Source organism: Thalassophryne amazonica, chromosome 8, assembly GCF_902500255.1.
Source record: "Thalassophryne amazonica chromosome 8, fThaAma1.1, whole genome shotgun sequence".
Lineage (NCBI taxonomy): Eukaryota > Metazoa > Chordata > Actinopteri > Batrachoidiformes > Batrachoididae > Thalassophryne > Thalassophryne amazonica.
The window spans coordinates 104644723-104661974 of NC_047110.1; the positions used below are offsets into that span (position 1 = coordinate 104644723).

Here is a 17252-nt window from a genome sequence, read left to right on the forward strand (position 1 = left end):
TTGGAAAGTTATAAAGTCACTTTCAGTGACTAAAAGCACTCTTCTACCTACTAATATTTTAGATGGCTCTTCGCCTGTGTATAATAAACTTGAAATTTTAAATTGTTTTAATAAGCATTTTATAAAATCTGGCTCTTTGTTTGATTCTCTTGGCACTGTCCCAGTGAAACCCTGCACAAATTCTCCAACTTACACTGGAGACCCTTTTAATTTAGTACCTTTTTCTGTGCAGGAAGTTCATAAAGCCCTCAAAACATTAGATCATAGAAAACCCTCTGGCCCAGATTTGATAGATGGCAGAGCCTCTTACAATCCTTTTTAACCTCACGGTGGAAAGAAATGACATACCATCTCTATGGAAAATGGCTTATGTCTTCCCATTATTAAAAGGGGGTGACCCTGCAAGTCTGACAAATTATAGACCAATATCCAATCTTTCAATTTTGGCCAAAATTCTTGAATCTCTTGTTAGTGAGCAAGTGAAGGAGTTTTTGTATGCAAATGACATCCTATCAAAACATCAATCTGGCTTCAGAAAAAAACACAGTACTATTACAGCAGAAATGAAGGTGGTAAATGACATTACTGTTGCACTTGACAAACAACAACACTGTGCATCTCTTTTTATTGATTTGTCAAAAGCGTTTGACACTGCTGATCATGACATTTTAAAACTTAGATTGCGTCATTCAGGATTTTCAGAGCACACAGTTGCTTGGTTCTCAAATTATCTCAGTAACAGGTCTCAGTGCATTAAATATGATGATCTGTGTTCTGAATTTGTTACTGTTCATAAGGGGTGCCACAGGGTTCTGTACTGGGCCCCCTCTTATTTATTATTTATATCAATCACTTGGGTCCAAATGTGTCAGATGCAAATGTGCATTTCTATGCTAATGACACAGTTATTTACAGTTGTGGACCAACTCTTGTTCAGGCTGTAGAATCTTTGCAGAAAGCTTTTGTAGCTGTTCAGCACTCTCTAATACACTTGAAACTTGTACTTAATGCTGAAAAACAAAGCTTATGTTATTCTCTAACTGCAAAAAGCCTCAAATGATACCCACTGTGTCCACTCTTGAGGGCAGTGAAATACAGGTGGTTCATATGTATAAATATTTAGGTGTCTTGATTGATGATTCACTCACTTTCAAGCCACATATAGAAAATCTTGTTAAGAAGCTGAAGCTAAAAATTGGTTTTTATTTTCGTAATAAGTTGTGTTTTTCTTTGAATGTGAAAAAGCGTCTTGCCGCTGCAACATTTGTATCTGTGTAGGATTATGGAGATCTTCTGTACATGAATACTGGTGCTCAGTGTTTACAAACAGTTGATACTGTTTATCATGCTGCTTTGAGGTTCATTACGAACTATAAAATGTCTACTCACCACTGTGAATTATACACTCGAGTAGGATGGTCTGCTCTGGCCACTCGAAGGGCTAGTCATCTCTACACTTTTATTTATAAGGCAATTTTGGGATTGCTGCCTTCATACATTTGCTTGTTAATTACTCTGAGAAATGTTGAATCCTATTCTCTTCGTTTGAAAGAGTATTTGTTGGTTTCTGTCCTCTTTGCTCGGACGGAATTGGGCAAAAGAGCCTTTGTTTATTCTGCACCTTATGCGTGGAACATGCTACAGAAAGACTGGAAACTAACTGAATTAATTTGTTTGAGTTACTGAGGCCAATTGTACTATATGCACTTGTTTCTCATAATGTGTTTATAACTTCTGTGTTTTTATTGTATAAATATGTAACTGTATTTTGTGTTTGCTGCTGCCATTTTGGCCAGGACTCCCTTGAAAAGAGGTTTTTAATCTCAGTGGGATATTATTCTGGTTAAATAAAGGTTAAAAAGAAAGAAAAATAGACTGAGGACTTTTTTAAAAGCAGGATACAATTTCAGACCAGTGTAACAATAACCAAAAAAGAAGGGGAAACAAACAAAGCCCCTTCAGCTTTTCCATGGACCCAATTTAATGGTTTCTGTTACAGACCTGATGTTCTGGATCCCATCATTAGCAAATTCTGACAGGCTTCTAACTTTATAATAACCATTATTTACACCCGGTTTCATAAATAATATCTGTTAACGTGTCATTGTGTCGCAGACCAAACAGTCTGCCCTTAAAAAGTGGTCCGCCCTGCCTCCACCGCGCATGCGTCATTTCAGAGCTCATCCGCTCGTCTAAGAGTCTCTTCAGCCACCATTTGGTGGCTTTGGGTGACACCGAAATTATGTTCAGAAACTGGTAAAATGTTTAAAAGGCAAATATGTAATTTTTTGTTGTTTTACTGAAGCAAAAACAAAAAATTACATAAGCATAAAACAACACATGATGTTGACAACAGAAAACTTGCTCTGGGTGTATTCCTTGATTTAAGCAAAGCTTTTGACACTACTGATCATAAAATATTAGACAAAATGGAAATGTATGGTATTAGAGAGATTGGGTTGAGGAGCTGTCTATGAAACAGGAAACAATATGTACAAATTGGTGAGCACAAATCACACTACATGGATATCACTTGTGGGGTACCACAAGAGTCAATATTAGGACCTAAGCTGTTTATTTTATACATCAATGATATATGTAATGTTTCAAAGTTATTTAGTTATTTTGTATCGTTTGCAGATGATACAAATATTTTTTGTTCTGGTGAGAGCTTGCAGCAGATTTTGGAGCTGATCATGACAGAAATTAATAAAGTAAAATTATGGTTCAACAAAAACAAATTATCACTGAATTTAGAGAAAACAAAGATGATGATGTTTGGAAGAAATTCCATGAATGTTCAAGTAGACCTGATTATAAACAATACACACATAGAAAGAGTATACCAAAATAAATTTCTTGGAGTGATCATAGACAGTAAAATCAGCTGGAAACCTCATGTTATTCAGATCAAAACTGACATGCATGTACCGTAGTTCTGGGGAGGACAAAATACATACTGGACTATAAAGCCTTACACACATACTCCACTGCTCATTATTTTTACCATATCTGTCTGACTGTGTGGACGTTTGGGAAAACAACTACAAAAGCACCCTGCAGCCACGATGCATATTACAGAAAAGAGCAATAAGGATAATAAATAAAGTGGGATACAGAGAACATACCAGCCCACTATTTGTAAAATCAAACATCTTGAAGTTTATGGATTTGGTCAAATTTAAAACATCACAAATCATATACAAAGCCAGAAACAATTTACTGCCGAAAAAAATACAAAATCTATTTATGGAAAGAGAAGGTGGCTATAATTTGAGAGGAGAATTGAACTTCAAAAAGAATAGAAGTCGAACTCGTAAGAGAAGGATGTGCACATCAATCTGTGGGGTGTATTTGTGGAACAGTTTGGAGCTGGAGCTCAAACACAGCACCAATATAAATCATTTTAAAAGAATGTACAAAAAAAAAAAAAAAACTATCTTAAATGCTCACAGTGTTTACTAAAGTATTTAAAATGGTAAAAGAAACTGACATGTACCAGTACCGGTGATTAATTGTGATTGTTTTCGTATTACTGTTTGTAGTCTGTCAGAAATGTTTTATTTTTAATATTGACACGGTATAAATAGGTTAGGGCATTTAAAAGCTAGATAGCGTCAGCTTTGAGCTTTTTCACTCAGCTACATGTTTTGTTTTTTTCAGTATATTCATTATGTGTTTTCTTTTTTGTTTGATTGTATCTATTAATTTATTTTCTGTTATTGCAGGAGTTTGCTGATTGAAATAAATAAATCAAAGTTTGTAAACGTTTGTGAGAAGTTTGGATGTAGTCATTTTAGAATGCAGTAATAACAGTCTGCCACAAGGTGGCCATATGTGGTTGGAGAGAGTGAGAGCGAGAAGAGGAGAACTATGTAAATGACATGATTTGTTTTTCAAACCTCTGCCATCCTGCAGCCTTGAACTGAACCGACTGCATTTCGTTCATTCATATTTTTGTTTTAATTTTATTTCTCTTTTCTTTAATACATCAAATACAACCTTTGTGATTCAGATGAACTCCATCGCTGTTTCACAGTTTTAAATAAAACAACTGTTAACAGATGCCACAGTTGTAATTACTCACAATTCAAACAGAATAAAATAACTATGATTAAAAAAATAATAAAATATCCTCTGGTGCACACCAGAGAATATTGAATGTTAAGACCTGATCTGACCTTGTTCTCAGTTGATTATATTTAAAAACAAAGTGAATTCTTGTAAATTTAGATTTTCATTGTTCGAGTCGTAAAGGTTTTTTTTTTAAACTTGATTATGATTATCATCATCTAAGGTTATCCTTCACACCGTACCAGTTTCCAGTCCTGCTGCAGGCCCTCGTCACTGTACAGGATGTAGTCGATGCGCCGCCCATTTCCTTTCAGAGGGATCTTCCGCCCCTTCTGACTACTGCCGGGACAGTGGCTCTTACTGGGAGGAAAGACCAGGTACTCCTTCCTCCCCTCCTCATTCTCCATCACTCTGACAAGAAGAGATCAAGATGCAGGAATTTATTCACAAACTGAACTGGCTCAAACCCACAAGACACTCTCATAATTAAAAACAACCCCAAAACAGAAAAAAACTTGGAACAACATGGAAAATGTAGGGGACCCTCCGGTGATTCTTCCACACTCATTGCAGACAGTACTAACTTAAGATATTTCATATTTTGTGTTGTCAGCTTCATTTTGTTTATAAATATACATCCATTCCTGCATTTAAGTCCACCTGTGGATGCAGGGTCTGAGGAAGTTAATCAGCAAATGAAGTAATGTGATTCACACTCCAGTGCAGAAGGTGGCAGTAATGCACTATTAAGCTGGAGGCCAAACGCCACAAAAAATCTGAATAACAGATGTTGTGTCTTAGAGAATTGAGTACATTTAAGAAACCATGTTATCAAACTGAAAGACCATACTCTGGAATAAAAAAGAGGGGGTATAACTTTCATAGTATTTGGAACACCACCTGTTTGGGATATATCAGACACCAAGAACACCAACAGCAGGCCAGAAAGCCAAATCTAAGGTATGTGTTTGTTATAAATAACTAATATGCTGAGTTTTTAAATGTTTAATTACACCGCATGTTTACCTCACCAATGATTATCTGGTCAGAAGCAGTTCACTCGAGTTGCGGAGTGTGTTTGGGATAAAATCAGGATATCCATCCACAGAACGAGTATGTTCGTGAGACTTACTTTTGTAAACTCTCAGGTGAACTGACTTCGTCCTCGTAAAGGCCACTAGTATCCAGTAGTGTACCTGAGGAAAAAAAGGGTACAAGCAACCCATAAAAATGACACAAAAACACTTTGTCACATTTTGTCATTTATTGTCTCAGTTCTACTTTCTTTTTTATTGAGACATTTATTTATTCAGTGGGAACAAAATACTTCATTTGAATTGTAACTAATACAGGAACACGGAGCAGGTGGATCAGTGGGACAGCACCTGGAATGCTAACATGGAGACCAGAGTTTGATTCCAGGTACGTGCTTCAGACTCACGTTTCATCTGCATGGTTCCGACCCACCCAGCTGTAAATGGGTACCTGCCTTGGCTGGGAAGGTAACCTGCAGTGCCCCCTCCTGGAGGAGTTGTAGATACTCATCTGCTTCACAATGTGGTATCCGGAGATAAGTATCCACCTGATGGGCCTCAGAGCCTACATGGGACTTATGGTGCTTTTACACTGGATGGTACCAGCTCTTCTCAACTCACTTGTGGTAGTAGGTGTTTACTTTTCCACTGATGATTGTAGTACCCCTAAATTTAAATAGCGGAGCCGCATGAAATTGCCATGACATCTTCAAAGCCACATACACAAAATATAGACATTGCTGTAATTTCTGAACTATAAGCTGCTAATTTTTTTCCCCACAAACATCTTTGAACACTGCGGCTTAAACAATGATGTGGCTGATTTTGTGTATTTTTCAGGTTTTCTTGTAATTTACTCATAAGTCAAAATATGCCCATCAAGCTGTCCACTGATTGGCTGAAAGCCACGGTCTTCATGCGGCATAAATTCACACACGGAATGAATATAAAGTCTTACTTGTTTGTTTCAGTGGATTCATCATCACATCCTGAAGAAAAATTATCCACATAAAGCCTGATTTTGGAAAACGTCTGAAAATACTTTAATTCCTTGTCGTGGTGAAGAAAAGCCCCTCTGTGACACCGGCACTTTGTGCCACAGTTGTGCCATCAGATCATGGTTTCTGCGCCGGAGGTCGTCCATCATGTTGCTGAGTTGCAGCGCCTGGTGTAGCTGTCCAGACCGATGCGAGACCAGGCTTGGTCTGCTACAGGTGTAATATGTTGGTTGTGTGTCTGTGTTGCTGTCAGCAACTGCTTAGTTGACCAAGACATCTTGGGGAAGACGATTGTTTGTTTTCCCCAAGTGTGTTTGCTTTGTAGGATTTACAGTTTTCATGGGTTCTATTTTTTTGGGGGTCACCCTGTAGTATAGTGATATAAGTGAGCAGAAGGTTCATGGTTCAAGCCCACCCCTGCCCATCCTCCATGCAATGTGGGGTTGCAACAGGAATCAACTTTGAGATAAATATCAGCTCTGCATGGTGACTGTGAGACTGAGGAGCCGGTGGGCTTCGAACCCTGGACCTTCCTCCTGTGAGGTAAGAGCATTCCCACCTAATTTTCATTCTATTAAAATAACTTTTTATATCAGAATCAGTATTCTTTTTTTACTTTCCCATTTTGGCCAAATAAATTCACTTTGTTTAACTTTATTTGCACTCTGCACTTTCATGGCCTGGAATGCTTTTAAAGTCAAGTGTATTTCACAAAACTGACACTATTAGTTTTTAGTTCCACAATGTCCACTAAATTTCAGTGTAAATATGTTTTTATAAGCTTTATGAAATTGGTTAATGTCTTTCTTGGAGCAACAGTTTATTTTTTTCTTTCGCCTGTCTGAAGCACTGACCTGTTCTCCTGACTACGCGCCTTGACCCAAATATATCAGACCTTCACTAAATGAGCCCTTTGATTCCATCCTCCCAAAATACCACTACTCCAAATAGTGCTGCACATCCTGACTGAAGACTCTCCTGTCTTTTCGTCACTAACGTCCAGGTTTGAACATGTTGTACTGGCTGTAGTTTAATTTGCACAGTGGGGCCAGCCAGATTTATCCAGACAGAACCAGATTATAGTCTGTTCTGTGTACTCTAAGGTATCAGCAGATTTCCTGCATCACTAAGGTTCAATGCAACATCTGCACACATAATGCAATCTGATATCAATACACGGGCTGTAATGTTTACAGCTGTTATTTGTAGGTGTACCTATTAAACTGGCCAGCTTCAGTATGCATGCACATGTTGCGTGAACAGATTTTTGGCTGTACATGAATATTTCCATTGTACAAAGAGCTATTTGTGGTGCTGAACTTTGCTTAATGGAAGACGTGCAAGTTTGTGTGCATTTCTGTGTGTGTGCGTACCCAAAGCCCACGGTTTGTCCTCCCCTGGCCCCAGGCGACACGGGTCCTTGTATTGAGTAAAAAGTGCATGCTGCTGCTCCAGTTTGTCCTCTGCAAACACAATCATAGCCCACAAAGTAAAATGTTGCTGACACAGTAACAGTTTTAGTCTAACATGGCAAAAGAATAATACATTTTCTGATTATTTACACTAGTCTTTTATATTGGAATAAGAAGTTCAGTTGTTCCAAAGTACCAAAAGGGATTGATTACGTTGATTTTGTTAGGCTATGTTAGGTATCATACCACTGGGAAAAAAAGTACGTCTGGAGAGGTGAACAGTGGTGGTACTTTGCATTTCAATTCCTTGTTGGAATATCTCTTAACCTTTGAAAAGGTTTTGACATTGTGAATCATAATATCCTGACTGATAAATGATACAGATATGGGTTTAACAGTTCAGGGTTCAAATGGATTCAGAGGCATATTCTATGAGGCAAAGTGTTGTGGTGACTGCTTGAATTCAATGTGATGTTCCACAAGGCTTTGTTCTTGATCCACTGGCATTTTTGTTTTATCAATAATTTGTTAGTAAAGGTTCCTTTTGCGATTGTGGGTCTCATTTCTTTAAGAAGAGAGAAGCAATGGACATCTTGCAGTGCTCAACATGCTTTGAAAAGTGAATTCCATGATGTTGCAAAGGAGAATCTATCTGAACTTTGCCGATCAAATCGAGAAGGAACAATGCAGATTTCTTCTGCACTTCAAGATGACCTATGACCATGTTCCACGGGATGTCTTCCCTCTTAAAGGCCAGTTTCTATTCTTTCATGTGTTTCATTCAAATTGGGTTGATTTCACAACGACCTATGACCATGTCACTTGGGGTGTACTTTAGGAAAATAAGGTATAGGGTGTCAGGTCTTGTTACAGACTGTCCACACAATAATAATAATAATAATAATAATAATAATAATAATAATAATAATAATAATAATAATAATAATACCACCAGAAGAACAGTTGTCAAAGTTGAGGTCTCCCAAGATGATGTCAAAGGCCACCAGGTCTTCCAACACCTTTTCTCCTTCAGGTGTTTGGGATGCGGATTGGCGAAACTCAGCTCCCCATTGCAGCAACAGGTCTAGCTGCTCACAACGTATGGCTGCGTCACCTGTCAGATGATGAAACTATTTACTGTGGTCCTTCTTACTGCTGCCATACAACTGTGTTGATGCTACAAGTCAAAAAAGATTTGCACCTATTGCACTGAAGATTTCTGCAATGGTCTTTAATCAAGAAAAGTAAAAGGTATAAGTTGAAAAATATATTGCCCCTTGCCAAGATATATGTAGCCTTGACCTATTAGAACCAACTGAGGAGGCGGAGCTGCAACCTGCACACACCTGAGGAGGAGGAGTAGAGGTGATGTCAATGAAAATCTGTCAGAGTGACTGTGGTTTGTTTCTAAGTAAAAAGTAGAGGACTGGATTTGAGAGTTAAGCATAAAATTCAGAGCTTTCTTTATTTTTTTTATTGTCTTAACCTTTTTTTCTAGTATTGCAGGAGTCAGCTTCATGTGACACTATAATCTATAAATATTTTGTACAAAGACCTGCGATCCCAAGAGTTACACCGCTACTCTGTTGGCTGTCAGAGGGCGTAATAGCTCATCGTTACTACCCTGGAGGAAGTATTTGTTCTCCGAGAACAGTTTCAGGAACTAAAAAAAAATGTGTTTTTTGGGGGGGTATTTTCAGCATGGAAAAACAAGGTTTTTGCACATTCACATTTTAGGAAGTTAACAACTTAATAAAAGTTACTTTGTAAGTTAGATCAACTCTAACTTACAAACTTAAGTTCAAACAACTTAATTCATTCAGGGTTTACCAACTGTAATGCTTTATTAAGTTGGTTATTTTTTCAGTGTACGAAATTGCACTGTAAATTGAAACATGTTAGCAGAACTCAAAAATATTGAGGCAATCAATTGCCACAAAATTTTTGAGTTCATAAGCTTAAAAGTCAATTGTTCCAGAACTTAAATTTTTGATTATATGCTATGTGTATCTCATGATTACAATTAAATTAAAGTGTTCATTAATTAAAAGTAAGTCCCTTCAGCTGCTCCCTTGTTTTTCACTCAGGGTCGCTACAGCAGATCCGAGGTGGATCCTGCATGTTGATTTGGAATCCAAATTGGTTGAATTGGAAAGTTTTACGCTACATGCCCTTCTTGACACAACTCCACATTACATGGAGAAATGTGGCAGGGGTGGGGTATGAACCAGGAACCTTCTGCACCAAAAACTAGCATAATAACGACTACCACCCCTGCTAAAGTGTTCATTAAGTCAACTAAAATAGTTTCATATATAATTACTTAATTATTTTATTTTGTGCGTTGAAGTTTTTCCCACTTAATATACAATTAGTTCAAGTCAATCAAAAATTCTGAGTTTAACTTACTCAACAAGCAAGACCATGTTACACAAAGTTGAAATATTAAAGAAAGTAGAATGTTTTCTTAAAACTTTGAGTTTACACTATGTAATTTTTTAAATTAATTTGAACATTTGGGTTAACAGTGGTCACGGGGTATAAAAACAGTTGGCTGAGAATATTAAGAAAATAATCACTTTGAGAGAAAACTGGAATTGCAACATGCAATCTATTTTAAGTGAAATAATTAATAAAAAAAAAAATCACAAAATTCAGGTAATTTCCACATTCCTGAACAGAATGGAGGCAAAATAAGAACATTTGAATAACTTAGAAGAAATGAGTTGGCCACCTAATAACATCAATACCTTTTAATGAAGTTGGTTCAACTTAATTAACATTGTAGATGACAAATCAAATCAAGTATACAAAACTACTTAACTAAATGCTTTTTAAAACTTGAGTTAGTCTGAAGAAAAAAGTCTCATGGCATTTACTCACAATGGTTGAGTTGGCATTACTTAAAAAAGATCCATAAAAACTGTTACCTTTTTACATTGAGTTATACAATATTTTTACAGAGCAGCAAACCTTCCCTTTTAATCCACGTTTGGATGTGACACCACATGTTTTTTCCATATGAGTTTTTCCTCATATTACTAAAATTAGTGATAGGAGTAGATGACACACATTACGTACTTTGCTTTTGCCAGAAAAGCAGATAGAGCAGAGTTTTGTCCAATAAACTGAGGTGGTGGGCAAACGTGTGTGGAAGACAAATAACAGCTGAATATTGGTGAGTGTGAATAACAAAGAGGTGTTAAGATATTGTTGGTGAGGAGACAGCTTTGGCTTTGGCTGTGATTGCTCTCAGCTCCAGCTCAAGTACATGTGAAATATCTTTTTTTTTTTTTCTGGATCACTTGGAGATAGATGAAGCTGAGCCTGTGGGCTGTGTTGGTATGCCTGATTGTGTGTGAGAGGCAGAAATGAGTAATGTAACAATTTATATACTCAAAATCTTATTCAGTCAGTGAAGCAATGTGATATTGGCCTGAATATGACTTTTTTTTTCTCTTTGAAATACACTCAACAAAAATATAAACGCAACACTTTTGGTTTTGCTCCCATTTTGTATGAGATGAACTCAAAGATCTAAAACTTTTTCCACATACACAATATCACCATTTCCCTCAAATATTGTTCACAAACCAGTCTAAATCTGTGATAGTGAGCACTTCTCCTTTGCTGAGATAATCCATCCCACCTCACAGGTGTGCCATATCAATATGCTGATTAGACACCATGATTAGTGCACAGGTGTGCCTTAGACTGCCCACAATAAAAGGCCACTCTGAAAGGTGCAGTTTTATCACAAAGCACAATGCCACAGATGTTGCAAGATTTGAGGGAGCGTGCAATTGGCATGCTGACAGCAGGAATGTCAACCAGAGCTGTTGCTCGTGTATTGAATGTTCATTTCTTTACCATAAGCCGTCTCCAAAGGCGTTTCAGAGAATTTGGCAGTACATCCAACCAGCCTCACAACCACAGACCACGTGTAACCACACCAGCCCAGGACCTCCACATCCAGCATGTTCACCTCCAAGATCGTCTGAGACCAGCCACTCGGACAGCTGCTGAAACAATCGGTTTGCATAACCAAAGAATTTCTGCACAAACTGTCAGAAACTGTCTCAGGGAAGCTCATCTGCATGCTCGTCATCCTCATCGGGGTCTCGACCTGACTCCAGTTCGTCGTCGCAACTTCGCACAGCCATTGAAGAGGAGTGGACCAACATTCCACAGGCCACAATTGACAACCTGATCAACTTTATGCGAAGGAGATGTGTTGCACTGCATGAGCCAAATGGTGGTCACACCAGATACTGACTGGTATCCCCCCCAATAAAACAAAACTGCACCTTTCAGAGTGGCCTTTTATTGTGGACAGTCTAAGGCACACCTGTGCACTAATCATGGTGTCTAATCAGCATCTTGGTATGGCACACCTGTGAGGTGGGATGGATTATCTCAGCAAAGGAGAAGTGCTCACTATCACAGATTTACACTGGTTTGTGAACAATATTTGAGGGAAATGGTGATATTGTGTATGTGGAAAAGTTTTAGATCTTTGAGTTCATCTCATACAAAATGGGAGCAAAACCAAAAGTGTTGCATTTATATTTTTGTTGAGTATATTTGAATGATTTTGATTATTTTATAAGTAGGAGGTATGGTGGTCTAAGAGAGCTCGCAGGCGACTTTAGAACACACTTAAGCGATGGCGATATTGAGATTTATCTAAAAATTTTCTCTTTATTGTATGCAGATGATACTATTGTTATGGCAGAAAGTGCCAAGGAACTGCAAAATGCTTTAGATGCAGTCCACACCTACTGCAAATGAGTGGCACCTTACAGTTAACCCAAGCAAAACGAAAATAGTTATTTTCTCCAGAGGGAAGATAAGACAAAAACCAGAGTTCAAATTTGGTGGAGACGAGCTGGAAATCGTTGATGACTATGTATACCTTGGCTGCAAATTCAACTTTAATAACCATTTCCAAAAAACCATGGCTAAACAAATTTCTCAAGCCAGACATTCAATGTTTAGCCTACTGAGCAAAGCTCAAATATTGGACTAACCAATAGACATACTATCTGAACTGTTTAATCAACTTGTGTTACCAATACGAGGTCTATTAGAAAAGTATCCGACCTTATTATTTTTTTCAAAAACCATATGGATTTGAATCACGTGTGATTGCGTCAGACAAGCTTGAACCCTCGTGCACAAGCATGAGTTTTTCCACGCCTGTCGGTTGCGTCATTCGCCTGTGAGCAGGCTTTGAGTGAGCAGTGGTCCATCCCCTCGGCGGATTTTCATTGTCAGGAAATGGCGGAATGATTTGGGTTTTTTTTCCATCAGAATTTTTTCAGAAACTGTTAGGGACTGGCAGCTGGAAACCATTAGAAAAATTTATCTGGCTTTCGGTGAAAATGTTACGGGCTTGGTAGAGAATAAGGAGTGTTACTGTCGCTTTAAGGATGGCCCCCCCATTCCTCCGCACGTCTGTCTCAATGTGCCGAAAAAGTGCTGATGTCCACATTTTTTCACAATTCCTGTGCTAGTCAGACGACGTCCCGGATAAAACACAGCGGCCAGTTTGGAAATGAACGGCACATTCCACTGTTACAGGAGTTTTTGTCATGGAAAGAGGAGCGGAGGCTCCGCGCGTCGCTGCGGTGCCGCATGGCGCACAGCAACGCCGTGATGAAGCCTCACGGGACATGTTCTGGCATGTCCAGGCACATCCACAATTTCTCGGATATTCACTCGATGGAAAAACCACCGACAGCTGTCTGAACGCCATCTCAAAGCCATCCTGTGAGACCAAAACGGAGGTGGTTTTGTCTCGCTCCAGTAGCGAATACATCGTGACGCGCGAAGCCTCCACTCGGCTTTCCATGACAAAATTTCTTGTTAAAAGTGAAATCTGCCAGAAAATGGTTTATGTCCAGCTCTTGTGATAACCAGAGAAATGGCACACGATGGTCATGGATCGAGACAGCCATCCGTTTAGAAATGAAATGGTCGTTCAGCCTGTCGATGGCGGCTTCGGAGCGCGGTGCACCCCACAGCCGCTGGGGGCCGTCCTTAAAGCGACAATAACACTTCTTATTCTCTACCAAGCCCGTAACATTTTCACCGAAAGCCAGATAAATTTTTCTAATGGTTTCCAGCTGCCAGTCCCTAACGGTTTCTGAAAAAATTCTGATGGAAAAAAAGCCCAAATCATTCCGCCATTTCCTGACAATGAAAATCCGCCGAGGGGGTGGACCACTCCTCACTCAAAGCCTGCTCACAGGCGAATGACGCAACCGACAGGCGTGGAAAAACTCATGCATGCGCACGAGGGTTCAAGCTTGTCTGACGCAATCACACGTGATTCAAATCCATATGTTTTTTGAAAAAAATAATAAGGTCAGATATTTTTCTAATAGACCTCGTATTAATATATGGAAGTGAGATATGGGGACATGAAAACATTCAGGCTATTGAGACTTTCCTCCAGCAAGTAACTGAAAACAGAATGCAAAATTTTTGGTTAAGAGTGAAGTCTGGTAAAACAACAAAGCTTTCTTGTACTGTTTATCATCTCCTGTTCAATATGTCAAATACTGGTGTTTATACATCCCCATGGATTCACAATCGACAATCTTGGCATGACTTTCCTCTGGCAAGAAGAAGATATAAATCCCCTTTGGTCCAAAAACAGTGTTGCACAGAAAATCAGTGCTATCTTCCAGTGAAATTTTTTTGTGAGGTAAATAATTCAACTATCTATCAGGGCCTGACAGTATATCTGGTCAGTTACAGGGTTTTTGGTTTGTTTTTATTCTCTGCTTGCTTTTGTATTATTTTTCTGTTTGTGTGGGATTTTGTTGTTGGGGACTGTCTGTGGTTCTCTCTCTCTCTCTGGCCACGCCCCACTTCTGGGTCTTGCTTTGCACACCTGTCTGCTGATTGTCACCTGGGGCTTTATTAGCTCACAGGTTGTGTTGAAGGTTTGCAAGTTTGTTGCACCTTGTGCCATCATTCCAGCTCTTGTTCTTGTATTTTCCAGTTTTGCCTGCTCCTTTGTGTTCTCGACCTCCTGCCCATTTCTACCGACTCCGATTAGCCTGATGATCCTAGTACTTCTGCTGTGTTTACTGGACTACCATTCTGTGTACCGACCATTGCTTGCCCTTACATTAAAGCCTGTTTGCAACCTGAGCTTTGAGCCTTGCATTTGTCTCCAACCTCACCTGCCTGTCAGAACAAACTGGCCAACGATGGAGGCAGCAGGCTCAGACCTGTTCCACCTGGCGGTACGCCACCACAGCCTGCAGCTTGGACAGCAAGAGGATAAGCTCGATACATTAACCTCTGGTTTCAATGAACTCGTCACCCGTCAAGAGACTTTTATGACTTCTATCAGCGATCAGATGAGTCAACTGATGACCAGGCTCGATTTTCCAGCTAAGTCAGACGCAGCGACCGCTCTTCCGAGCATACCACCGGGGCTGCCAGCACCCTCACCAGCTTCCACACCAGCACCAGTCATCTGCAACCAGTTGTTACGTCCCGAATGCTTTTCAGGCAACTCCGGAGACATCAGACCCTTCATTACCCAGTGCAAACTACACTTTGAGCTTATGGCACCCATGTTCCCGTCAGACATAACCAAGATTGCATATATCACCACTCACCTGTCTGGTTGAGCAGCAGCCTGGGCTAAGGCCGAGTGGGGATGACAAGCACCCGCCTGTGCTTCACTCCCGGCATTCATAAAAGCACTCGAACAAGTATTCCAACACACAGCCCGGGGACATGAAGCAGCTCGGTCCCTACTGAAACTGAAGCAAGGCAGCCGCCGGGTCGCAGATTACGTAGTTGATTAAAAAGCCGCCGCATCCTGGCAGCTAAGAGCGAATGGAACCCGGCGGCACTCCTCGATGTATTTTTCCAGGGGCTGCCAGCAGAGATTCAGGACCGGTTGGTGGCCGTAGATCTGCCCGAAGAACTAGACAACCTCATCGCACTCGCCATCCGCACGGACCGGCGCCTACAGGACTGTCCTCGCCGTGGAAGTTGACATCCGGACTACAGGTCCCACATGCCTCCTGGCCGCTCCGCCTCCTCCACCCATGCCCGGCCAGAGCCATCCCAACAGAGCACAGAGGAACCGATGCAGCTCGGGTGCATGCGCCTAACCCCATCTGAGCGACAGCGCCGCCGAGTGGACGGCTTCTGCTTCTATTGTGGACATGCAGGACATCAGATAGCAGATTGTCAGGCCAGGGGTGCCACTGCACGGTCGAGAGCGGATTTGCGGGTGAGTCTAAATTCTAGTGTCCCTGTTTCAACACAGAAAATTATCCCAGCCAAATTAACGTCTGACCACACTTCCATGTTTCAGCTTTTATTGATTCTGGTTCAGATGCCAACCTGAGTCTGTCCTCTCTTGCCAGGTACCTCCACCTGAAAATGTTTAAGATCTCACGCCCTCTGGTGGTACGTGCGGTGGATGGTCACGTCCTGGGACAGATCACACATCGCACACAGTCTGTCAGATTATTAATTTCTCACACACACTCAGAATCAATCAGTTTCCATGTTTTGGATAATATGACTCACTCACTAATCTTGGGACATCCCTGGCTACAACGACATGGCCCGAATTTTGATTGGGTAAAGGGTGAAATCACGTCATGGAACCCAACCTGTAATTATTCATGTTTATCATGACCTGAGCCTGCGTCGCCGGGTTCAAATCCGGATCTCGCCGGGGTTCCTGATTGCTATCACGACCTAGCTGTCGTATTTAGTAAAGCAAAAGCTAAATCGTTACCTCCTCACCGCCATTATGATTGTGCCCTTGAACCTCTCCCTGAGGCTAGTCCGCCCCGAGGGAAACTCTTTTCTCTCTCGGCACCTGAATGCCTTGCGATGACTGAGTACATACGGGAGTCCCTGGAAGCAGGGTTAATTCGTCCGTCATCCTCACCGGCTGGGGCGGGATTTTTCTTTGTCGAAAAGAAAGACGAGACGCTACGTCCTTGTATTGATGATTGTGATCTTAATGACGTCACTGTGAAAAACCGTTATCTGCTGCTACTGATATCATCTGCGTTTGAATTATTGGAGGGAGCCACGGATTTCACAAAACTCGACTTGCATAATGCATATCATTTAGTTAGAATCAGACAAGGAGACGAGTGGAAAACAGCTTTCAACACTCCATCCGGTCATTATGAATATTTGGTTATGCCTTTTGGCCTCACAAATGCACCGGCTGTTTTCCAAAATTTAGTCAACGATGTGCTACGGGAATACCTTAACAAATTTGTCTTTGTGTATCTGGATGACATCCTCATATTTTCTTCAGATTTAGCTACACACAAGTGTCGCGTCCATTCAGTTTTACAGACCCTCCGGCAAAATGAACTTTATGTGAAAGCAGAAAAGTGTGAATTTCATAAATCCACCGTTTCCTTTTTAGACTTTGTTATTTCTAAGGAGGAAATAAAAATGGATCCAGAGAAAGTGACGGCAGTGCTGGATTGGGCCACACCTGTATCACGTAAGGAAGTCCAACGGTTTTTAGGATTTGCCACCTTTTACCAAAAGCTTGTCAGAAACTTCGGTACTGTGGCGGCGCCATTGCATGCGGTCATCTCGTCCCTCCGGCCGTTCGTTTCGACTCAGGAATGTGAGGAGGCATTCGGAGCCTTAAAACATCGCTTTACCGTGGCCCCAGTGCTACTCCTTCATGACTCAGCTCGGCAGTTCGTGGTAGAAGT

The 17252-nt window shown here is 40.5% G+C and overlaps 1 protein-coding gene across 1 annotated transcript in view; it reads right to left on the bottom strand.

Moving 5' to 3' along the window:
• The window catches only part of smpd3 (sphingomyelin phosphodiesterase 3), a 182188-nt gene that overhangs the window by 17173 nt on the left and 147763 nt on the right, over positions 1–17252 (bottom strand). Inside the window, exons 6-9 of the mRNA XM_034177160.1 lie at positions 8471–8632; positions 7480–7569; positions 5207–5270; positions 4317–4485 (exon numbers count right to left, since the gene is read on the bottom strand). Of these exons, the coding sequence (XP_034033051.1) occupies positions 4317–4485; positions 5207–5270; positions 7480–7569; positions 8471–8632 (485 nt within the window). The remainder of the gene's footprint in view (positions 1–4316; positions 4486–5206; positions 5271–7479; positions 7570–8470; positions 8633–17252) is intronic.